At 37.1% G+C, this 24,658-nt stretch overlaps 2 protein-coding genes and 1 long non-coding RNA gene across 10 annotated transcripts in view; 1 reads left to right on the top strand and 2 right to left on the bottom strand.

Annotated features, from left to right (window-relative positions):
• Positions 1–2,393: 2,393 nt before the first annotated feature.
• LOC110304343 lies at positions 2,394–4,726 on the bottom strand. The gene is made up of 3 exons (XR_002379065.1): positions 4,435–4,726; positions 2,571–2,574; positions 2,394–2,536 (listed from the first exon to the last, which is right to left on the bottom strand). It is a non-coding gene; the product is annotated as an uncharacterized LOC110304343 (long non-coding RNA).
• Positions 4,727–4,769: 43 nt separating this feature from the next.
• Positions 4,770–12,466, top strand: LOC110305867 (prolyl-tRNA synthetase associated domain-containing protein 1). Of its 4 annotated transcripts, none has more exons than XM_029483323.1 (4): positions 4,770–4,895; positions 5,282–5,375; positions 6,136–6,190; positions 12,214–12,466. In XM_029483323.1, exons 1-3 carry the CDS (start codon positions 4,812–4,814, stop codon positions 6,147–6,149), a joined length of 192 nt encoding a protein of 63 aa, XP_029339183.1. In that variant the 5' UTR covers positions 4,770–4,811; the 3' UTR covers positions 6,150–6,190; positions 12,214–12,466. The 4 variants fall into 4 exon arrangements, with proteins under 4 accessions (XP_029339183.1, XP_029339181.1, XP_029339182.1 ...); XM_029483321.1 differs by lacking the exon at positions 12,214–12,466 and adding an exon at positions 7,288–7,612; XM_029483322.1 differs by lacking the exon at positions 12,214–12,466 and having other exon boundaries at positions 6,136–6,226.
• Ccdc88a (coiled-coil domain containing 88A) overlaps positions 8,314–24,658 on the bottom strand; it is a 137,153-nt gene continuing 120,808 nt past the window's right edge. Inside the window, exons 26-33 of one of the 5 annotated variants that reach the window (XM_021176112.2) lie at positions 22,557–22,640; positions 21,369–21,572; positions 20,578–20,649; positions 18,824–18,904; positions 16,183–16,451; positions 15,526–15,982; positions 12,662–12,761; positions 8,314–12,192 (exon numbers count right to left, since the gene is read on the bottom strand). In XM_021176112.2, the coding sequence (XP_021031771.1) occupies positions 12,697–12,761; positions 15,526–15,982; positions 16,183–16,451; positions 18,824–18,904; positions 20,578–20,649; positions 21,369–21,572; positions 22,557–22,640 (1,232 nt within the window). In that variant the 3' untranslated portion in view covers positions 8,314–12,192; positions 12,662–12,696. Of the gene's footprint in view, positions 12,193–12,661; positions 12,762–13,946; positions 15,983–16,182; positions 16,452–18,823; positions 18,905–20,577; positions 20,650–21,368; positions 21,573–22,556; positions 22,641–24,658 lie in introns of those variants that run through there. The other 4 variants (XM_021176113.2, XM_021176110.2, XM_021176111.2 and 1 more) reach the window with 4 other exon arrangements.

Raw genomic sequence — 24,658 nt, 5'->3', positions numbered from 1 at the left:
AATATGACAGGTATACAAATCAATACTTACTGTTAATAAATTTTAATACTTTGATATGCACATATCTTATTAATGAAGAATGAAAAGTTATATACCAATATAATAGATGTACTTATGTTTACATATGGGATTGAATTTGTAGGAATAATTGATCCTGCAGGAGTTGGAGAATCTTCAGTGTTTTTCAGAGTTGATCAATATTTTGGTTTATTTTGTGACTATCAATACTAAGACTATCACTTTGCTGCCATATATGGGCTAGGAATGCAGGTCCTCTGCAAGTACAGCAAGTACTCTCTTAACCAATGAGCCATCATTCCAGCTCTGAAGTAAACACTGTGGTGGTTTGAAGACTCTTGGCCCAGGGAATTGCACTATTAGGAGGTATGGCCTTGTTGGAGGAAGTGTGTCATTGTAAGGATGCTTTGAGAGACCTTCTTCCTAACTGTCTGGAAGCCAGTCTTCTGTTTATCTTCAGAACAAGATGTAGAACTCTCAGCTTCTCCAGCACCATGCCTGCCTAGATGCTGCCATGTTCCCACCTTGATGATAAGCCAGCTCCAATTAAATAAGAGTTGCCTTAGTCATGGCATCTCTTCACAGCAGTGAAACCCTAACTAACACAAATATCCTTAATTGTTTTTTAAGTTTTGAGACAGGCTCTCACGCTGTTGTCATGGCTGGCCTGGAACTCTGTGTAGGCTGGCCTCCAACTCACAGACCTATATCTACCTCTGCCTCCTAAGTGCTAGGATCATAGGTATGTGCCATCATGCTCAGAAAATAAAACAGATGTTTATTGCTGGAGGTTAAATTTCTAAACTTAGACCAGGAAAACTTAAAAAGAAATCACATTTGGCTACATGAGAAATTTCTGTAGATAAAATCAATCTAAAAATAAGAGAAAAAAGTGAGAGGAAGGAGGGAGGAAAGTTAACAACGCCAGGAGCCGCTCCTCTCTTACTTTTTTTTTTCTCTCTTATATTTCAATTAGATTTTTATTTAAATTAGTAGTTTTCAACCTGTAGGTTAAAACACCTCTGACAAAACTGTATTTCCCAAAATATTTACACCATGACTCATAACAAGAAAAATTATAGTTATAAAGTAGTAATGAAATTAATTCTTTTTTTCAAAAAATATTTATTTATTTATACACTGTACACTATAGCTGTCTTCAGACACTCCAGAAAACAGCATCAGACTTCGTTACAGATGGTTGTGAGCCACCATGTGGTTGCTGGGATTTGAACTCAGGGCCTTTGGAAGAGCAGTCAGCGCTCTTACCCACTGAGCCATCTCACCAGCCTGAAATTAATTAATTTATTATTTTAATTTTTTTATGTTTTTGGTTTTTCAAGACAGGGTTTCTCTGTGTAGTCCTGTCTGTCCTGGAACTCACTCTGTAGACCAGGCTGGCCTCGAACTCAGAAATCCACCTGCCTCTGCCTCCCGAGTGCTGGGATTAAAGACGTGTGCCACCATGCCTGGCGATGAAATTAATTTTATGGTTGGAGGTCACTACAATATGAGGAACTGTATGCATTGTAGCATTAGGAAGGCTGAGAACCATTGGTCTAATGTGAACCAAAAATTTGAACAAAATTAGCTCAAAATGGGAGGAGGGAAATAATAATCGTGAGAAAACTGTCTAGGTATTTGCTAACTAAAAAAACGAACAGCTCAAAGACCATTAAAGTGGTAGGCGTGGTGGATACATCTCTTTAGTCCCAGCACTTGGGGGCTGAATTAGGCAGATCTCTGAGAGTTCCAGGCCAGTTTGGGCTATAGTGAAACACTGTCTCAAACCAAACCAAACCAAAATGCCTTCCTCAAACCAAACCAAAATGTTAAGCCTTTGTTATTTTTTTCAAACACCCCCCCCCCCCCGAAAATCCACATTAAACAATATGCATTTGACCAAAAGTTATCTCCTAAAAATCCTGTCAAAAATGTAATTAAAGTTTGGGTAAGCAAGATGGCTCAGTGGGTAAAGGCACTTGCTGTCAAGCCTTGTGCTCTGAGGTTGATTCTGGAACCTCATCAGTTTAAAAGGAGGAACAGATTCCCACAAGTTGCCTTCACACACATACAGAGAGAAGTGTTGGTGTGCACTAGGTTAATTTACTCATTGCTGATAAATTTATAGTAGTTATTTTCATAAACAATTTAGAATATGAAGATTGGTATTCCAATATGGAAGTGGCTAAAAATTGTGATTGAGGGTGGGGAACTTGGTAAAATGCTTGAGACCACTGGTTCCATTCTCTGCAACCAATAAACAAATGATTATTATCCAGCTACATAAAATATTTATTAAAATAGGAAATAGGTTAGCAATAGGAAAATGTTCATCAGTTTAATAAAAAAACAGGATACAAAATTGTCTCTGTATGAGACTTCAATTGTTTAATGAACACGTTAACATTCAAAACAATGAAAAAATGAATGCAGAAATAGGGAGAGCTCCTGTGGTCATGATGGTGGCAGTGTTCAAGATGAGCTAGATACCAGTCTGTGCACCATGAGGCTATTACTCAAACAATAAAAAAGAATAGAAAGAACATCACAGTGCTGACTCTAGACCACCAACCAAAGAGTGCACATGGAGGGACCCATGGCTCCAGCTGCACATGTACAAGAGGATGGCCTTGTCAGGCATCAATGGGAGGAGAGGCCCTTGGTCCTGTGAAGGCTCGATGCCCTAGTATAGAGGAATGCCAGGGCGGGGAGGTGGGAGTGGGTGGGGCAACACCCTCATAGACGCAGGGGTGGGGGTTAGGATAGGAGGTGGGTGGGGGAACCGGGAAAGGGGATAACATTTGAAATGTAAATAAGAAAATATCCAAAAAAAAAAAAAAAGTTTAAAATGAAAGAGAGATTTTAAAGGGGCTGGAGAGATGGCTCTATGTTTAAGAGCACTGGTTGATCTTCCAGAGGACCTGGGTTTGCACCCATATGGTAGTAGTTCATGACCATATTTAACTCCAGTTCTAGGGGATCCTACACTCTCTTTTGGTCTCCAAAAGTGGTACAAACACACACAGGCAAAAAGATTAAACAACAACAAAAAGGTTAAGGGGGCTGGAGAGATGGCTCAGTAGTTAAGAGCACTGGATTTTCTTCTAGAGGACCTGGGTTCAATTCCCAGCACCCACAAGGCAGTTCACAAGTGTCTGTAACTCCAGTTCCAGAGGATCTGGCACCCTTGCACAGACATGCAGGCAGAAAACCAATGCACATAAAAATAAATAAATCTTTGTTTATTTGTTTCGAGACAGGGTTTCTCTGTATAGCTCTGGCTGTCCTGGAACTCACTTTGTAGACCAGACTGGCCTCGAACTCAGAAATCTGCCTGCCTCTGCCTCCCAAGTGCTGGGATTAAAGGCGTGTGCCACCACCGCCCGACAATAATTCATTTTAAAAAAAAGGTTAAACTAAAAAGTCTTAAAAATTTGAAATCCTGAGTTCAGAGTGAAACTGTGAACACAACTCTGACTTACTCTTTTGTAGTTTCTTCCAATACTGGGTAAGTCATAGGTCACTTACCTGTTGTTAGGCTGGAACAAATCCCTGTTTCCCAGTCTGCCCTCCTTCCTCTTCTGCACAGGCAGAGAAAGCTCCTGGCTAATGTGGTGTGTTTGTGGTAACCTACCCAAGAGTGTCTGCTTAGGGGCTCAGTTTTTGACCATATATGGACACTATCCCAGCTCCTAGCTAGTATGGCATCATTCCTTGCCAAAACTCTGTGAAACCCTCTTAAGACCAGATGAGTGACTGCACTGATTTCCACCTGTGAGATTGGTGAGCCCACCCAAAAGCTGCCTCCTAGTAAACCTGCCTTTATCTACATGTAATATGTTCTAATCTGGCTCTAATTTGTGTCACCGAGGGAGAGAAAAAGCATACCATCTGTGTCTTAAGAAGGGTTCTTTTTCAGATCTTCACTCTCAAATAGTTAATTTATATTAAACATCTCTGAGTGTATCAGTATTTCATGTTGGATGTGAGCCTTAATCTCAAAGTTTAAGTGAAATACTAATGTGGAATTTGAACCTTATTCAAAGTAAGTGGTCCCAACGTGGTTGCAAATTCCAGGCCATAAGTATCACAACGACCACTGTAATTTGTCGCAGTACTGTTTTTTCTTCCTTCCTTCCTTTTTCTTTCCCCCCCCCCCCCTCTCTCTCTTTTTATTTTTTTTGGTTTTTCAAAACAGGGTTTCTCTGTGTAGTCCTGGCTATCCTGGAACTCACTCTGTAGACCAGGCTGGCCTCGAACTCAGAAATCCGCCTGCCTCTGCCTCCCAAGTGCTGGGATTAAAGGAGTGCGTGCGCCACTACACCCGCAGTACTGTTTTCTAATATAATATGCGGGAGTGATGGCTGGTCTTCCAGAGGACCGAGTTCGGTTCCTAGCACCTACATGACTCACCATCACTCCAGTTCTAGGAAATTGAACACCTTCTTTCAGCCTCCTCAGGCACTGCTCACACGTGGTGCACAGCCATGCAAGCAGGTAACTAACGCCCATAACACATAAAATTTAAAAGAACAGAAAGACGGAAGTTACAAGCTACAGTTGTTGAGGCATGAAGCAACATTGCCGCGGCTTCTGGACGAGACAGGGAACCCGGAGCTTTCCGCCCGCCACACTGGAAGCTCGGGTGGTTGGGGGTGTGGCTAAGCGCACTCGGCGGTCTACGGATGAAACAGTCAGGCCACAGAGCCATGCCAGGGCGGAGCAAGCAGCCATCACCACGCCCCCGAAGCCGTGGCACTTCCGGTAAGCCTGCCAACGTAGAGGGAAAAATGGCAGGCTCAGAGCTGCGGGCGGAGTTAGAGCAGAGGCTCAGCGCCCTCGCCATTCGCACGGAGGTCGTGGAGCATCCCGAGGTGAGACTGCGGCCCCAGGAGGGTCTTCGGGCGAGTGTTTATTGGGTCCAAGCAGAGGCTTATAAGTTTATTTAAAACTGCGGCAGCCGTGAGGAAACTTGTCCTGGGATGACTGATGTGACTTAAAAGCGGGTTGGATAGCTGATACGTTATGTAGATAAACTAAGGAGCAAGGCACTACATACGTGGCAACCCTATAGAATCGCCTAGGCTGTATCTGGTACCAAAGGCACAGCAGGCCATTGAGGTGGCTTGGTTTTTACTTCTTTGGACAGTCGTTACCACTGCAGCACGGCAAGGATCATTTCCCAAGTAATTACAAAAAGTATATACCCCCGAGTCTGGAGAATTGTTTTCGCGGTTAAGAGCACGTACTTCTCTTGCAGATGACACGAATTTATTCCAGCACTCGCACTGAGAGCTGTTTAAAACTACAGTTCCTCTTTTGGCCCCCTCCCTCGGCTTGTGCCACAAACAAAAGTACGTACCTTAATTTTAACATGACCTACACTGGAGATTTACAATTTTTGTGGCAACTATTATGAGGGTTGGTAAGGCTTGCACGACACATTTTATGATAGAAAACACCTGTCTTAATATTTACTATTTCCCATTTTTACAAAGGTCACATTCTGTGTACACTCCCAGCCTCCAAATACTGTAAGGCCCTGGAGTACTGGTACTTAGAACATTAAAGAAATGTTCTTTATGTACTAACGTGGGGTCTTATGTTCTTCATCGATGTCCTTATAGTGAATGTCAGGGACTCTGGAGATAAATATTAAGGACTGTCATCAAATTTTACGCCAAAGTTAAAAAGTTATAAGCTTCTCAGGCACCTGATGGCTTTGTTAGCATACTGGGATAGAAAACTGGCCCAACAAAAACTGAGGTCTTGAGGTCTGCAACTGTGATGATTAAAGCTCCCCCCTGAACCCCAACCAGGATTTTGCTGCACTCTTGAATTCTTGATCTCAGCCTCAGCTCTAAGAACCAGTACTCCAGGTACCGGGCCTTTAAAGTATTTGGAGGCTGAGGTTTTAGTTCAGAGATATTCTGCCTGCCTAGCAAGCATAGCACTCTGGGTCCTATCCTCAGCACCAAAAGGCCCAACCCCTTATCAATAAAACATTTATAACAAATACCAGTTAAATTCAGAGCATCCACCATGCAAAATATGTACAACCGTGGATATGTATGTGTGCAATTTACACTGTTTTTTCTTTTGCATATTTTGCAGGTGTTTACAATTGAAGAAATGATGCCTCATATTCAACATCTGAAAGGAGCACATAGTAAGAACTTATTTCTTAAAGACAAAAAGAAGAAAAACTATTGGTTAGTCACAGTTCTTCATGATAGACAAATCAATTTAAATGATCTTGGCAAGCAGTTAGGAGTTGGGAGTGGAAATCTTCGGTTTGCTGATGAAACAGCCATGCTAGAAAAACTGAAAGTTGGTCAAGGCTGTGCCACACCTTTGTCACTCTTCTGCGATGATGGAGATGTTAAATTTGTCTTGGATTCAGCTTTTCTGGAAGGTGGACATGAGAAAGTGTACTTTCACCCAATGACTAATGCTGCAACCATGGGGTTAAGTCCTGAAGACTTTCTCATATTTGTGAAGGCTACAGGACATGATCCCATAATTCTAAACTTTAATTAAAAAATGATTGGGAGGGCTGGAGAGATGGCTCAGCGGGTTAAGAGCACTGACTGCACTTGCAGAGGTCCTGAGTTCAATTCCCAGCAACCACATGGTGGGTCACAACCATCTGTAACGGATCTGATGCCCTCTTGTGGTGTGTCTGAAGATAGCTACAGTGTACTCCTATACATTAAATAAATAAATAAATCTTAAAAAAAAAAAAAGATTGGGAGCCAGGTGTGGTGGCATATGCTATCTGCCTAGCACTTTAGGCAGAGCAGGCTGACCTCTGAGTTCTAGGCCAGCTAACATCTAACAGTCAGCTGCCGTGTCAAACAAAAGTCAATTTGGTTAATATTCATAATAAACTCATTCTGACAGCTGTTTTTATTTCTTGTGTCTTTCATTTGGAGACTATTATTTACCTTAAAGATATTTATGTGTATGAGCATTTTGTCTGCATGTAATAGTACAGCCAGGTACCATTACAACTGGCTTATTAAATTCAATGTAGAAAAACTAGAAGTAGAAAATTGTTTCCACTAAAGTATTAAATTTATATTTTAAAACTCGGCTGCAAAATACCTTATAGCATCAGGACTGGTTCAGATGACAGAGAGGCAGTTTCCTTTGTCCTCTACCCTAACTTACTATCCTAGTTTATGATAAATTTATTCATCTTTGTTACGGTGAGTCCTGGTTGGGAACCTGATTTGATCTAGAACAAAATACTCCTCTGGGCAGATCTGTGTGGACATTTCTAGGCAGGACTAAATGAGGAAGACGCCACAGTGGGCAGAACTTTCTGACAGCAGCTTGGATGAAGTTCCAGGAAAGAGCTGTGCTGCTTTTGTGCCTTCATTGCTTCTTGCTGGTGAGTCCCAGTGCTACTACTACCATCCTTTATTGACATGTGCACACGCAGCCTGAAGACCAGAGGCTCTTCAAGAATCCTCCAGGCCTACTGAACCTACTAGGTTCTCAGAATCTCCAACATGTAAAAGAGACATTGTTCCAAATACCCAGCCCAAACTGTGTGAGCTGGTCTAATAAACCCTTTTGTAATATATATTCTCTTGGTTATATTCCTTTAGAAAATGTTAATATAATTTCCTTTCAGTTATGGCAGCTGAAGTATTAAATCTAGGAACAATTTAGTCAACTCTTTATTCATTGAGGATCTGACATAGGCTAGAATATAGAAATTGCTCTTGCCATTCTCTCCATTCCAGTTAACTAGGATATTTCTAAAAGAACTGTATTTTCCTGTGCAAGCTTTGAGAAATGCTTTTCATCTAGTAGAGAAACTAATTTGTCCCAGCTTGTGTTGCTGAGAGGCAAAATGAGACTCATGATTGCCCTTGCCCCGAGGTTCCATGCTTGCTTTACCTGCTCTGCGCTCAATCTCTACAATAAACAGGCAGTTCTAAGTTCTTATGAACATAAAACGAAGGACCAGAATCCGAATTTGTAGACCTTGGATATCGTGTTGATAGTGAAAACAGGCTCCAGAAGAATGATGTGGTAAGATGCCTCGAGTTACTAAGTAAAAATAAAAGACTGAATGAATTTTTTGAGGTTTATTTTTATTTTGTGTTTTGCCTACATGTAGATCTGTAACCTGTGTCCATTGCTCATGGAGGCCAGGAGAAGGCACTAGCTACCCTGGAGCTAGAGGTTACAGACAGTCATGAACTGTAGCATGGACAGTGCTGGAAATGGAACCTGGCTCCTCCGAAGGAGCAGCCAGTGCTGAACCACTGAACCAATACTCCAGCCCCACAAAGACAACAATTTTTGCAGCCTATCACACATTCTTAGGAGTTTTAAGTCCTGAAGTTTCAGTAACCTGTGGTTAAATGAACCAAAATTATTACATGAGAAATTCCAAAATTCGTAAGCTTTAAACGACATGTCTGTTTCAGTAGCAGGAGATGTCATCACTGAATGACTGTCTGGCATATCCATAGCATATATTCTACCTATCTGTTGGTCACTTAGTCCCTGTGGTTACCAAACTTGTGGCAGTGAATGTGGTGTCACAGCACTGGTGTTCAGACAACCCCTATCGACTAGCTTAATATATTTCCTCTATCACTGCACTCAATTCATCACCTAGTTATTTTATCTCACATCACAAAAAGAGCGCATAGAGCACAAGAAGAAGTACTGAGAAAGGGGCTGAGACTACAGCTAAGTAAAGTGCCAGCCTACCACGATTAAGGCCCTGAGTAAAATCTCCAGTAGTTACCCCCTTCCTACCAACCCAAAACTCGAAGGGGGTAGGGGGACAACAAACTATTGTTATAGTTCTATTTTATTATTAGCTACCATTGTTATTCTCACTGTATCTACTTTATAATTTAAGCTTTCTCTTAGTAAACATACTTAAACTTATTTTAGGATTGACAGAACTGACTCTCTACCCAAACATCTTAATGACCAAAATGATTAGGATAAAGTCTATGAAGCCCCAAAACGGTTCTCCAGGGAAAAAGTAACACTTGGCCAACATAAATTTTAAGATGACTGTAACAATTTGTTAAAAAATTACCTTTTGTTTTTATTTCTTTTTATATCAGTTAGTCCAACATAAATATTTTTAAGGAAAATTAAAAAAAAAGAAAGTGACTATAAAAAACATCTCAAACAATGGTATCTTGTTGTGCATGGACTCCTGTGACAGACATCAGGTGCCACGAGGAAAAGTCGTTTTGTTATTCAACTCTACCTCCCTTATTAGCATTAATTTTAAAGGAAATGTTACATCTTTTTATATTATTTGATTTGGTATTTAATAACAGTTGTGAGTACAATGGCAAACATTGAAAACAAAACTAGTAGAAAAAAGACAATTTAAAATCAGATTTTGTCAAAGGATGTTATAAGTGCAACATTACCCATTAAGCATTCCATTTAAGGCGTTTTCATTGTCCAAATAGCTTAACCTGTATATCAAGATTTATAATTATAAAATGGGCTCTTTTTGTACTATTCATATTCAAGACTCAAAAGAAAAAAATACATCTCAGGACAAATAGCTGAAAAGAAAGACAATTCACTTTTTTCATAAAAAGTGACTTAAAGTACAAAAGTCCTTTAGAACACATAATTCCCCATCACAATTCCAGATTTGGTACAGTATTGACTTTGCTTCCTGACATAAACTGTTACGACAGTTCAGGCTGTAGTAATCCATGTGTGAGGTGGTTACAATTCTATAATATACACAGTGATTTTTAAATAGGCTTTTAACATGCCTTGCATGAAAGGTGCTTCACATGGACCTGTATCGTGAACTCTTTGGTAACCACCAACTCAAAAAAACTTGAACCAAAACATTTCCATGGCCAGCTAGGAGGCATGTCATTAGAGCTCTGGGCAGATGCTGTTATTCTCATTTTTAAAGTTTATGGAGGTTTAGGAATAGCACCAGACAGTTGGGTTTAGGCTTGGTTAGAAAAATGGTTTGGATTAATTTCCATTTGGCTTAGATTCCTACAAAGTCTGCTTCTGAAGTAGATTTCAAAGAAAAAAAAATTCATGCAGTTATCAGCTAGTCCTTTCTTGAACTGGTATGAGGAAGGCAATTAATATAATTGAGAATAATGTAATAGTCTCATGTATTCTCTTAGTTTTCTCTTTTTTTCTCCTCAGGGTTGGCCTACTCCAAGTTAATACATTACAGTATTTTTAGCTGAAGTGCTGATTACCTCAGCAGGTTCAACCTGCTTTACTACTTACCCTCATTAGGTCACCTCACACTCATTCATTAACTGTCCTGGGATGTGTGCTAATTGTGCAAATTGGATGCTAGTTAATATAAACCTAACTTATTTTCTTATATATTAAGCTAAAACATAATTCTACACTCATTTTCAACTTCTCAACCAACAGTGAATTTACAATGTTTTTTACATGCAACTGTCTCTAGACTTCCATGATACCCATTTACCAATTTGAGACTTGAATCTAAGGAGTCACACAGAAGATTTCAAAGTCTAGAGAATAGATTTTTAGTATGTGTATTGTGTTTCAGTAAATCCTTAGTATTTACATTTAAATAGCACCTTTCATTAAAGAGTTTTAAAGTAATTTAATTTTATAGCATTATTTTCTGGCAGCACTGAGTTAAATAAATCCAAGTTCTCTAACTTTCAATTTCTGAACAACTAAATGTTTTTTTGTCGTTTTTATTGACGGTCTTTCCAAAGGTTGCTATAAACACAACCTGCTAGTGACCTACTACAGAGAGTGGGGGCGAGAGAGAAACAAAAAGAGGAGGATGGGGCTGCAAAGAAAAGAGATTTCTGTCATGGCTACTGGGTTAGTGATGATACACAGTTTGTAAAGCACACATTAGGGAATGCATAATTATTCCAAAAAGTTCTCTAGAGCTGGTAATAAGAGCTTAAGAAGTATACTGTTAAAATAAAAATAGTACTTTTTTTCACTTTAAAAGATTATTCTGGTTTTTATGTTAAATAATGAACTTGCCTTAATGAGTAGCAATGTGGTTTTTTTTTTTTGACTTCATAAGAAAATAAAACTGTGATATAAAATTGCTACTACTAAAAAACTGGTGTTTCTCTGGGATAACTAAATCTACTTTTTTGTGCTTCTTTCAAATGTTTAAGGTAACAAACACATACAAATATTTCAAGATTACCTATAATAGTTATTAAGTTTAATATAATATTATAAAGGACAAAAACAGAAAAATTCTTAGTAATAAATGACAACCTTAATAGTAAATGAGTTTCTGAAAAAAATGTAGGTCATAGAAATTATTTACATTGTTTTGCCATAAGAAAACTTCTTAAGCAATAATCAGCTCTCACGTAAAAAAACACACACACATAACCCAATACCAAAGAAGGGAAATGAGTTAAAAACATAATCACTTTATCTTGTAAATGCTATTTGCTGGAAAACCATCTCACTAAAAAATGTTTCAGAAAAATGATTTTTATCTTGGATCCATTTGTGAATACCTAGTGCAGCTTATCAGGGAAAGTGGTAAGATTAATATATAATTTTTATCACTCTTATATTTCATTATGGAAATTACTGCATATCTTATGAACTGCACTTCCTTTGCAGTGCATCCAAACAATTGGCTCTAGAAACAAAAACAATAACCAGCGTACCAACACATGCACTCTGCTAATGAAAAAAGGCTGACATGCCAGAACAATTTTCTCTGTATCTTGATATATAGTACATTCCACAAAATACTACAACACTTAATTTAGATTTGTACAACTAAATATAAATGACTAGTTTTTGGATAATACTTAGAAGCAGTAAGCAAAAATGGATAAATTAATAAACAAATGTTGAAAGAAGTAGGCTGTTCCTTAGCATACTTGACCTTAAAACACTCGGTCCTTAGTGAGAGAATGTCCTTTATTCAGTAGAGCTTAGTGCACTGTACAGTGTCCTAAAACCTTCTAAAACGTTTGGCAGTTGAATCCAGTAGTGCTCCTTGATTCAAGGAAGAATGAAGTTTATATCTCTTCCCTGCTCTAATCACGAAGGGATGTGTTAAAATCTCCTTACTGTTTTTATAGTTCCTATAGTTGCTAGGTGTCTTGTTACTTCAGAAATAAAGTCTTCACACTGAGAAACTGAAGGACACTTTTCTCTCTGTATTTTGTTGAAAGACAGAAGAAGAAAGAAAATGTAAGAATAGCTTGAAGATAAGAGGAATATAAACTACGGGAAGCTACGGCAAGAACAACATGCACAGGTGTTTCTATGGAAATGAGAGTGACAGAAAGCCAGAGGGAACGTCTGAGCTGCTCTTTATAAGACAGGTATTTAGTGCATTCTTACCAGTTACTTAGAGGTTGTAACCGCATGAAATATTTTAGATTATTCACTGCTAAAATTACATTTCAATTGAGAGAAAATACTTTTTAAAGGCTTGCTACCCAATTAGACAGGCAAAAACCTATGGCAGTCAACTACTCTTTACTAATTAAGCAGGAAGGAAAGTCAGTGAATCCAGCAAGCAAACTGTAATCTGTTAGTGCAATGTGCACGTGTTAAACTGAATTCTGTTAGTCTGGACAAATGAGACTAATCTCATTTAGGATTCAAGCAGCAAACTCACCCCAGGGCCCACATGTCATGCAGTGGGTCACTGAATTAGGAGCTTTGTTGCTCCCTAGACCTGCTTTTTGAATTTCTGCTTTCTTGTACTTTGTTCACATCTGTGGGAGAAAAGTAGTTCATGTTATTTACTCAAAAGTTTAGTAACAAAATTCATGAAGATAAACTAAAAAGCTCTTAAGCTGAGTTGGACAAAGGAATTTGAAACGTGGAAAATTAATCTGACAGACATTTTACATGGAACCTATTTTTTTACATTTTAAAGTCATAAGCAACATAGTATTAGTGGTGTTTTAGGAAACTTTGACTCCATAGTATGTGATGTATTTGGAAGAATTCTACACTGCAATCTTAGCCCACAGGAAATATGGACATAGTATTTACCTCTCTTACATGCAGTGTATCCTTTAGATGTTAGAGACAAAATACTTCTGTAAGTCTGTTTTCATAAAATAAAACAATATAGCTTTTATAAAATACATAATTTAAAATATACTTTGAATTAACAAAATTAGCAACATTTTTTAAGTGTAGAAAGTGTAAGGTTTGTTTCATGATGTCCAAAGCTACGTAAAGCATTTCTGTCATTGCGCTGCATCAGTCTCAGCTTACCATTTATTAGTAGGCTATGAACAAAAGGGAAAACAGCACAAAAATGTCTGAAGTATTAAGACTGACTAGACAAAAAATCCATAGTATAAGGTAATGATATATTCATGCAGTAAGCCTATTAGGTGGTACTAAAATATGTAAAATACTGCTTGTGTTCATCTGATCACTTGTCTCAGAACTATTTTAAGAATAGCTGTAAGGAAAGAAACATATGGTCAGCAATATAAACAAAAGGGATCTACCTGTAAGGTGATCCTGGGAATGTACCAGGGGAGAGATTTTTACAAAGGATACAACTTTAGTTAGGCAAAGCCTGAAGAGTTTCCCTTTCGTCTGGTATTAACACAGCTCAGTGAGGTTAAGTACACAAGCACTAATCCCTTCACTCATAGAGCTTCCTTCTTATGGCGCTTACCTAAGGCGGAGTCTTATCAGTAATATTTAGGCTGAATCAAAATTATTAAAACATTCCTGAAACAGCTAAATATCCTGCAGAAATAAGATTATAGATTGTTTTAATCCTGAGGAGTTGAAGCTGATTTGGTGTAGAATGACATGAACACAGAAAGATAATTGAAAACTATATGAAATTGGAGTCCATGTTTATGGATATTATCTTTATCGTGTGTGGACTGTTTTAGAGCGTGGGGAGCTAAAGACTATTATTGTTTGTTTTGTTTTCTTTTTGTTTGAACTTTTTGAGACAGTGTCCAAGTTCACAGCCCTGGCTGTCCTGGAACTCAGAGAACCGCTCACCTCTGCCTCCCAAAGTGCCAGGGTTAAAGGCATACACCAGGCAAGACTATGTTTTTAATACAACAGATTTTAGAATAAAGACTACATAGTATATTTTTCATTTTTATGCTCACAAGTCCCAATTTTATACTCTAGTGCAATGTATTAATTTTTAAAAAGTTTTTTTACATTTAGTAATAAATGAATGACAGAAGTTAATTTTTTCATCATTTAAAAACCTTGCTATTCTTCTGAATTGAAGTAAAAATACAAATTCCCAAGGTAATAAGTAACTTGGTTTATTTCTCTTTGACTTATATGTTTAAAAAAAAAACTGGAAAAATTTGTGTTAAAGGATACCAAAACTAAAGGGGAAGTAGTTAAGCTATTGCATTTACCAGGAAAGGAACAGCACCAAGAAGAGAACTGTAATACAAACACGCCTACTCACGGTGTAAGTTACATTTAAATTTGATAGGAAACTCCAGGAATAACACATTTATGAATAAACAGTATTTTAAATTTGAACAATGTTTTATAAATGCAAGCATTAGTTCAAATAAAGATGAACTATTAACTATTTCTTTGAAAAGAGAACAGGAAAGATAACATGATTAAGTGACAAAAAATACCATTTCAAAAACATTTTCCTTATTAATGCTGTGCATGTGCAGCATGAAGTGCACATTCAGGAAACAAACGAGAGGGGTAGGGGGAGCAGGCAGCAGGAAGAGCGAATGAACATGCTTTTTAGAAGCAGCCAAACAATGACTTGGATATGTTTTCTTGATAACAGAACATGCAGCTACTTGGACATGATCCATGACATGAAGTGTCTTTATCATCTTTATCAAGCATTAAAAAGATGTAAAAGAAATGTGGGTGGGGTTTTAAAGGCATGCAAAAATGCACAATGTAATTACTACTTCATGCAGACTTTGGTGTGGTGTTTATATACATGCCTTTTTATATAGCTGAACTCTGTAACAATCTTAATATACGCCTAATGAGTAATATTAACATATGATCAAATACAACCATATTCATACCAAACAATTTGACTGTCCTCTGAAACTGATAATGCAACGTCTGTGTCATCAGGGTAGAGGCATGCAGGAATGATAAGATTGCTATCTATAGAGAACTGTGGCTTACTGTGACTGGGGTTCTGACTATCAGAAAAATGTTTGTTATCTTTCTGTGCAGCTTTATCCAAAGAGGCAAAGGTCTGGCCAGTTATTCTAGTGAGTGACTTGGGAGGTAACCCACTTATGTTACTAACTAGTTCTGTGTTCAGGGATAGAAATGGCTGAGATGAATGAACAACACTAAATGTCTCATGGCTATCATTACCTGATATTCCAAATGTATCATTAGACATTTTAACAGTGGCAAAAGTTTGTTTTAGAAAACATGGCCTTCCTGAACTTGAATTTCTAGCCTGGGTATAAACGGACTCAGATGTGTCTTCAGAATGTGTTGGCATGTCAGAGGACCACTGCTGTAAATGGTACTCACTAGATGCTGTAGTGCTGCTGCTACCAGCAGTAGGTGGTGATGAATCGACTGACACGGGCAGTCTACTGTCTTTACTCAAAAAATCATGGATGCTCGTCCTTCGAGTTGTTCCTTCAGCAGTAGAGATCACACTGCTTGCACGAGGTAAAGTGGCATAAGGATTGCTATCTTTTGATTGTCTTGACACAGAGGTTTCTTTTACGAGTTTTATCTTTCCTTGAGTGCTTGGTGTAGGTTTCCCTGCAGAGCTGATGGTGTAGGCATCTTCAGTCTTTTGAGGACCAGTTCTCAAAAATTCAGGCTTAGTTGTCCGTCTATCATAGAAGTCCCCTGGAGTCTTTCCACTTACTGACCTGGCCAGGGTACAGCTAGGCTTGTCTTTCCCCAGAAAGTCAGAAGACACAGACAAACTTTTCATTACTTCATCTAAAAGATTCTCTTGACTCGAGGACTTCAACTGTTAAAAGGCAAAACAGTGCAGATTATAGACAAGAGTATAGACATTTTTAGTCTCCTGATAAACTGAACTACACAGTGGTTCAGTGGTGTTATCTCTTAGTACACTATAACTTAATTTTTTTCCCTCCTAAGATTCAGTCACAAGGCATTTAACTAGTGTTGCTCATTTAAATCAAGTTTACCATATAAAGAACTAACCTGTATTGAGGTAAGCTTGTTGCTTTCTTCCAAAAACTGTTGTAGAGTAACAACTTCACTTCCTGGGGAGCCAGCTTTCATCTTGTGATGTGCTCGACTCTCTATTGTTTCAGATATTTTGTGCTGGAGCATAGGGCTTGACCTGGTCTGTCTTTTCAAATACTGAATTGGACTGCTACCACTGCTAGACCAAGTCTCATGATCATGAAGCAGACTGAAATCTCCACTGCTGTGGCTTTGTGGCCTGCTTTGGATATTAACTGCACCTGCTTTTGGAGTAAATGGTGTGTTGAAACTTCAATAATAGAAATGAGACAATACTATGTAATATTTGTTAGCAGGTTTCTAACTCTATTAGTAGTCTCACTGACTTTAAACTTCATTTTACACATACTTAGGTAAGCTATGTTACTTGTTCCTCAGTATAACAACTGGATACCATAGCTGCTTTTCTGGTTTTATTAAACCAACAAATATTTTAAGTTCTATTAGAGTAAAAATATACTTTTATCACCAAAGTCAAATCCTAAAGAGAGTTTCACATTAAACAGTCATTCAATATATTGAAGACTAAATGAATGAATAAAGAAAGTAATAAACAACAATTCAGGTTCAAATAACTGTAAAATAACTCACAATTTGGAAAAAAAAGACATATTTTAAATTATTACAGAATGTTAAAACCCAAAACATTTAAATGCAAAAAGTACTTTATTTTCTGTCTCTATGAGTCTCGATTCAATTACTTATTCAAAGATTTCATACTAAATAAAAAACCTTAAACATGTTCCAAAACACCCTTAATACCATACACAAAAGGAAAGTTGAAAGGAGACATGAAATAATTAGAGAAGTCCCATAAAAAATGAAACAGTATTTCAGACAGGGTTTCGTGTATGGCCTAGTCTGGTTTGGATCTTAGTATGTAGGCCAGACTATCCTAAAACTTGCAACTCTCCTGCTTTGCCATCCCAAATGCTGGGATTACAAGCATATGTCACCATGCTTGGCTTATTCTTTCCTCAGTATCTGAATTATGTGACTGGTTCTAATGTTCACTATTGATATTGCTAACATATAACCTTGAAAATTTTACTTAAGGTTGATTTATAAAAGAATGGATATTAATTCTAGAACAAAGTTCCTAAGAATGTTCACTATTCCTTTATAGGACTGATTATCAATAATAAACTGTAGATAGAGTTCAAGACAAAAAATTATTCAATCATAAAGAATAATAGATCCCTGGGAAGTGGTGGCGCATGACTTTAATCCTAGCACTTGGGAGGCAGAGGCAGGTGGATTTNTGAGTTTGAGGCCAGCATGGTCTACAGAGTGAGTTCCAGGATAGCCAGAGCTGCATAGAGAAACCATGTCTCAAAAAACAAACAAACAAACAAACAAACAAACAAACAAACAAACAAACAAACAGATCATAGAAGGATTGTGTAAAGTTGTGTTATTTTTCAGAACTAAGATTTTCTTTTATTTTTAAATCAGAATTTTTCATTAGCTTCAGATTACATTTTTTAGATTGTTAATCTGATCCTGATTTAACTCTGGTACCTGGTATCTGTCTAGAAAATTGTCCATTTCATCCAGGTTTTTCCAGTTTTGTTAAGTATAGGCTTTTGTAGTAGGATCTGATGATGTTTTGGATTTCCTCAGGTTCTGCTGTTATGTCTCCCTTTTCATTTCTGATTCTGTTAATTAGGATACTGTCCCTGTGCCCTCTAGTTAGTCTGGCTAAGGGTTCAGATTACATTTTTTAATCTGATGATTTATAAAACAAAAAAAAAATCAATTCCTCTCAAAATCATGTATTTCAGATCACTGTAATAAAAAGTTATAAAATTAATTAAAACATGAGTGAGAGAAATAATGTTATGATCCAAAGCTAAAGAACAAATGCATTCATTATAGTTGTACAATTTTAGAGTACAGAGAACTATGGTAGTGTTTAACAAGCCCAGAGTCTGTAAAGGCAGTAATATATTTTAGAGAAATATATTATAGCTATTACTTAAAACCTCACATTGGAATACACATTGAAACACAAAAGAAAACAATCTTGGGGTAATTCTATATACAAGCCATATGTGTATCCATATACTTTTTATGTAACATAAACATACATAATTGTTTCTTATATTAAAAAGAGGTACATATTTTGTTGACAAAGTAAACTAACAGCATTACTAAAATACAGGTAATACATGCAATATACATGCACTGTGAAAAAATGTAAGGACAACCATTTAGATGTCAAGCAGAAAATGTCACTTAAAATAAGGACCTATGGATAGTTGTGTTTTATTTTATCTGTGAAAAGGAAGAACTGAAAGAAAATAACCGCTCCTGATTTTACATTTGTGTGCACTGACATACATCTCTATCCCAATGCACAAGTGCAAGCATTCCAGAAACTATGATTCAAACACAGACGGTTTGGATTTTGCACTTTATCACCAGATCATCCCATTTACAACTTTTCCCTCTATGGTTCTGGAGTGAAACTCAGGCAGGACCTTGTTCATGCTAAGAACAAGGTGCACTACCACTGAGCTGCACTCTATCTTTCCACTTGTAAACAATACTGGAAATCGGATGGAATACGTCAATAAATGTACCTACAGCATACCTTTGACTTCATGGAGTGAAGCATTATTATTGCTATTGCTAGTGGATGTTCTGCCACTATCAAGGCTGGCTGGTCTTGAAGCTAAATGAAAAAATCAGGAGACAGTATAATGAAACTTCCATCTGAGAGTATTGAATTTTACATTCTGGTCACAGAATGCTTTGAGGAAACAATCATGCATACTTTCTCAGCCTGGGCATCTCACAGATAGTGAATCATACATGTTAGAAAGCAAAAACATTTTTAGGTAGTTTAGTAAGATACTTTGGAGCATAGCACCTCTGAAAAAACAGCTGAAATTAAAATAGTGAGAGGGAGGAAGAAAGAGATCATATTTCCATCTGAATATGATTTCTAGAAGTGGCTGCTCACCTAGTGTCTACCACATGCTATACATTACAGAAGGAACCATAAAGTGTAGGAATGTGATCATCGTTTCCCCACCGTTAACATCACACACATTATTATGATTATTATTTGATTTTTCGAGACACGGTTTCTCTGTGTAGCCCTGGCTGTCCTGGAACTCACTCTGTAGACCAGGCTGTCCTCGAACTCAGAGATCCTCCTGTCTCTGCCTCCCAAGTGCTGGGATTAAAGGCGTGCACCACTACTGCCTGGCCACACATTAGTTTTTAAATTAAATTTAAGGTTTAATTTTATGTGTATACATGTTTGCCTGTGTGTATGTATGTATATGTACCATATTTCTGCCTGATGCCCTCAAAGTTCAGAAAAGGGCATTAGATTCTCTGGAACTGGAGTTGTAGATGGTTGTAGGCCACCATGTGGTGCTGAGAAATTAATTCAGTCCCTTTGTGAGAGCAGTAAATTAACTGCTGAGCCATCTCTCTAGTCCCTAGAATTCTGTATATTAAAACATTTTTTTAAAATTATAGTTTTTACCATGTACCTGAATGCATGTGCACCAGAGGACAACTTTGTGGAGTTTTCTCTCCATCCACATTGAATGGATTCTGTGGGCTGAATTCCGGTTGCTGAGCTTCCTTCCATGGCAAGTGGGCAAGTGCCTGTAACTGCTGGGCCACTCTGCGGGCTTCTTTTTTTTTTTTTAAATTATGTATATATGTATGTGTTTGTGCATATGAAAGCAGTGAGTGTAGAGGCCAGAAGAGGGTGTCAGTTCCACTGAATTTAGAGTTATAGGCAGTTTGTTAGATAATTAATATGGATGCTGGGTACCTAACATGGGTCCTCTGTAAGAGTAGTATGAACTCTGAGTTATAACTGCTGAGTTATCTATATTTAGCCTCATATGTCTTATTCTTCTCTGTACTATGGAAGCTATACAGCTAACGCTGCTCCATGATACTTCTTGCTAATTAAGGTTTTTTTTTGTTTGTTTTTTTTTAGCATGCTATCTATTTGTTACTAGTAATAATTTCATTTGGTAAAACATGATTTTTCAAATAGAATTAAAAAATCTAAAATACTCTATACTGTAGAAAGTTTGGTTTTTAGTATTCATCCTTCATTAAAATAAAACCCAATGGTGAAATGCAACTTTAAAATTAACCTTTTTATGACAATGGCAGCAAAATTACCCCTGAAGATAATGTAGGCATACTTTGTAAATGACCTTGGTTAGAAGAGAATACTCCAATGAAACAATAATATTAAGCGGAAAAATTGCAGTATTTGCTTGGAAGAAATGAATGAAACAATGCCACATTCATCTTAGCACTTCCATTCAGTATTTAATATATACCATCTAAGTTACATTCATCGCTTACCATGAACTCTTGATCCCGTACTAGAATCATCACTAATACCTTGTGGACTTATGTCTTCAAAGGATGTAGTATCTACATGAAATAGCAAAATGGATATAAATATATTTTGTACTAAAACAATTCATTATAAGTATTTATACAGAATATGGAAACTTTTTAGTCACACACAGTACATCTTGATTTAATGTATTCATAGACTGAGGCAGAAACTGGAACTAGAAAAGAATAGTTCTGATGAAAGTTTAAGAAAACACTAGAGGCAATGACATAATCTCCCCATGACTCTGCAAAGCAAAGCAAAAACCAGTGTTGTTCTATATAGCGCTCTCAAGTTGTGCTTTGGGGTTTTGAGAAAGAAACATACCATTCCCTCCTCTATTCCACTCTTTTTTTTTTCCCTCTGACACAGGGTTTCTCTGTGTGGCCTTGGCTGCCCTAGGTTGTACTCTGTAGATCAGGCTGGCCTCAAGCTCACAAAGATCTGCCTGCCTCTGCCTCTTAAACACTGGGATTAAAGATGTACGCCACCACCACCTGGCCTCTATTCCACTCTTTATCTGATATTCTTCATTCCATTTAAGTTCATAAGTTGTTTATTACACAAGGAGGCCTAGAAAAGATTATGATTATTTACATAGAATCTTAAAACTTGACATTTTCCTAAACTCAAATTTATATCATGGCCTGATATTTCAGGTTGTTTAGGGGAAAAAGAAGTCACAAGGAAGTCAGATTAAAACTCCCAATGCCAATAGTTACACAGCACAGTGCAAACAGCAGACGGCCTATACCTTTATTATTAACCAACTGCTTGGATCGGAAGGCTGCAGAAGAGTTGACAGTTGAAAAGTTGATGGCTGTAGTAGAGAAGGCCATAGCTCCCAATTCTTTTCTCCTTTTACCCGTTGAAATATCATCAGGGACCTCCAAATTTTCAGTACTACCTGTCCACTGTCCTCCTGCTAGGACCATGGACTGCACCAGGTCATTCATGGCTGGGATGCAAATGAGAGCAAATGAATCAGCATGATTAATGGACTGGCTTTTATTTCTATTTTGTATTATAAATGATCTGGTTTTGTCTATGAATTAATGCAAATGGGCCCAAGACTGTAGCTATAAGGCCATTTAAGTAATGACATGCATTCAGCTGAATGAAATGAGGCCAAAGGCTGATGGATTTTCAATACTCTTCCCACACCCACGCCCCAACTGCCTTTAAAAGACAGAAAGGAATTTTACTATGTACAATTGCCATGCTTTTGTGATATGGTGTGAAATATCATTAGAAGCCTTCAAATGCAGCTTTATGGTGACAAAAATGGAATGAAATAAGATGGAGAGCAATTTTACACAGTTTCATTATTGAAAACAAAAGAGTCCTTGGTCAGAGCAGGTTACTGAATAAAATCATCTTTAAAAAAACAAGTAAATTTACCAATAAGTAAAAACCTGAAAGAGATACTCAAAGTAACAATATGTCATTACCCATATCACTTCAAAAGAGAAAGCCAAGATTATTTATTACATAAAGAATGACAAACATTTTCAAGGGTTATAGGCCACTTTATTTATTATTTATTTATTTATTCATTTATTTAATTAGGTTCATTAAGGAAATAAGTTCCTATTTCTAAAGGGTTTGTTATATTTTTCCTTAAGTAAACTTCTTTGGGGAGAAAATCTGTATGGCATATAAAATTAAGTTTGTTTGTTTCTGCCAGTTTTAAGAAAGCACTGGAAATTTACAAGTATATTGCATGTGTTACTAAACATATGCATATATATGTATGAGCAGTATACATATAATGCAAATTCAATGCCTTCTTTGAAAAAATATTCTTCCAGCTCCTCATATTAAAGGAAGACTGCACTTTGCAAAATAGGAAATTAGTACAGTCCACAGAAAGTTAGTGAGAAATTAGTGATGGAAGCCAGTGTAGTCATTGGAAAGAAGCTGAGCTGTCATAAAGTCTTACACATGGAACGACGGTAGCAGGCCTTCATTTTGTCTTTATCCTTCGGTCTGTTCCTCAAAAAGGGCAGTCTTTTCAGTGCAACCACTTTAATGTCAGAGCATGAGGAAAAACAGAAACAGGGAAATGAAAGAAAAAAGGGAGAAGAACAGATGGGAGTTAAATGTTGAAATTAAGGACAGGAATGAATGTTGGTCTCAGCTATGTATGCTACATTACGGCTAATGCCCTCATGCTGCTGAAGGCAGTGAAACAGGAAGCATGCATCCTGGTACTGTAAATACTTGGAAAGCACTGAAGACAATGATGAGGAACATGTATTCTGAGAGCACTGGCTACGGGTCAGTCCTATAAAGACAGGAACTGATTACAATTACTTAGGGAGAAACCAAATTCCCTAGTTAAATTGTAAAAGGAAACTTTTAAAATTAGGCTATGGGTGGTTTATACTATAAGGGATGAGTCCTACAAAGTTCACAGGCCATCTTTTTGTTTTGTTTTGTATTTAAACATTTTAAGTTAAAGGCTTTCTTTAAAAAAAAGTTAGGTAAATCCATATCCCACTGGAGAATTTTAATAATATATATGTGTATATCTATATCTATATTTACATATAGGTAATATACCTATATCAACCAAAAGTTATGGTGGTCAGATATTTAAAGCAAATTAAACTAAAAAAATGAACCCTTAATTTTTTTTGTTAGTCTTCTAATATTTAATAAAGGAAACACTGATTTAAACTAGAATCTAGTGCATTGTTTAGCAGCACTGTGGAAATACACATTCTTTCAACAAGTCTTCCTAAAGATTAAATAGCAGGTATATTAGGCTCATTTTCCAAAAAGTTGATTTAGAGGAGGGAAAAAGAATAGTTTGACATCAGCAGTAAGTGTTAGCACTAAGTTCTGAGAAAGCTAACAAAAAAATGAACCCCAAAGAACGCAAAATGGAAGGGAAACATAATATTTAAAGATGTTTGGGGCCAGGAGAGATGGCTCAGCTGTTCTAGAGGACCCAAGTTTAATTCCAAGCACCCACATGGCAGCTCACAACTGCCTGTAGTTCTAGTTCCAGGGTGTCCAATGCCCTCTTCTGCCTTAGGAGGGCGCCAAGCATGCATGTGATACTAGACATAGGACAGGCAAAAACATTTATGTACATAAAATAACATACTAATAAACAACAAATTTATAAGGGCACATATTTTGAAGGGCCCATAGGGTGGGTGGGTGGGTTTATGTAAACAAACAAAAAAAATGAAGCACTCCACAAATTTTTTTGTGTGAATTAAAGGGTTATTACTGCAATACAGGAATCATTAGAACAAAAACTAAGCTATATCTTACTATGACTTAACATAAAAATCCATACATTTAGGCAAACAACATGAAAACATACACAACCTTAACAACTATGTTCTTTCTCAGAAAAGTGTCATCAGCATATAAATAATCAAAGCTTTTTTTTTTTCTTTTTTTGATAAACTGGTAAGTATCCACTGAAAGATGTGCAAGCTAAAATAGCTTTTCACTTTTTAACTTCTGTAAGGAAGAGTCATGACTCATTTAAGCTTTTTAATTTGACATATCCTTTCATGCTTGGTAAACACAGCTCTTTTCAATGGCAAAACAGGAATGAATCAAAACAACGTAAAATGGACACTGAGCTAAAACAAAGCTGAATGGTTGCAGCATGCACATGTCATATGTAGATACTTTTCTTTTTTTTCCTTTTTCTGTTTTCAGCTGTTTTTCAAAGACTGCTTTACTGACATGACAGACAGACATTCTTCCAAAATGGGCAGAAAAAAAAGAATTTTAAAATTGCCAGGAATGTGACTCTTCTCATGGCAATTATGTTTGGAGACATATAATGTTCTTTTCCGGAAGGATACTTAGATCAAGGCAATATTAGTATTGTTGAGTTTTGTGTTTATTTAAAAACAAAATCTAAAGTTGAACAACTGTAGGAAAAGAGAATATTGTTTTCTTCTGATTTTTATCCTGAATGTTCCAGGATGGGGTAAGAAATAATGACTTACACTTTAGACAGACAGAATGACATAAAAAATAAGACTGTATATGTGTGTGTCTAAACTATAT

The sequence above is a fragment of the Mus caroli genome, chromosome 11 (assembly GCF_900094665.2).
Source record: "Mus caroli chromosome 11, CAROLI_EIJ_v1.1, whole genome shotgun sequence".
NCBI lineage: Eukaryota > Metazoa > Chordata > Mammalia > Rodentia > Muridae > Mus > Mus caroli.
Note: the sequence above shows the minus strand (reverse complement) of the source record. Positions and strands in the feature narration are given on the sequence as shown.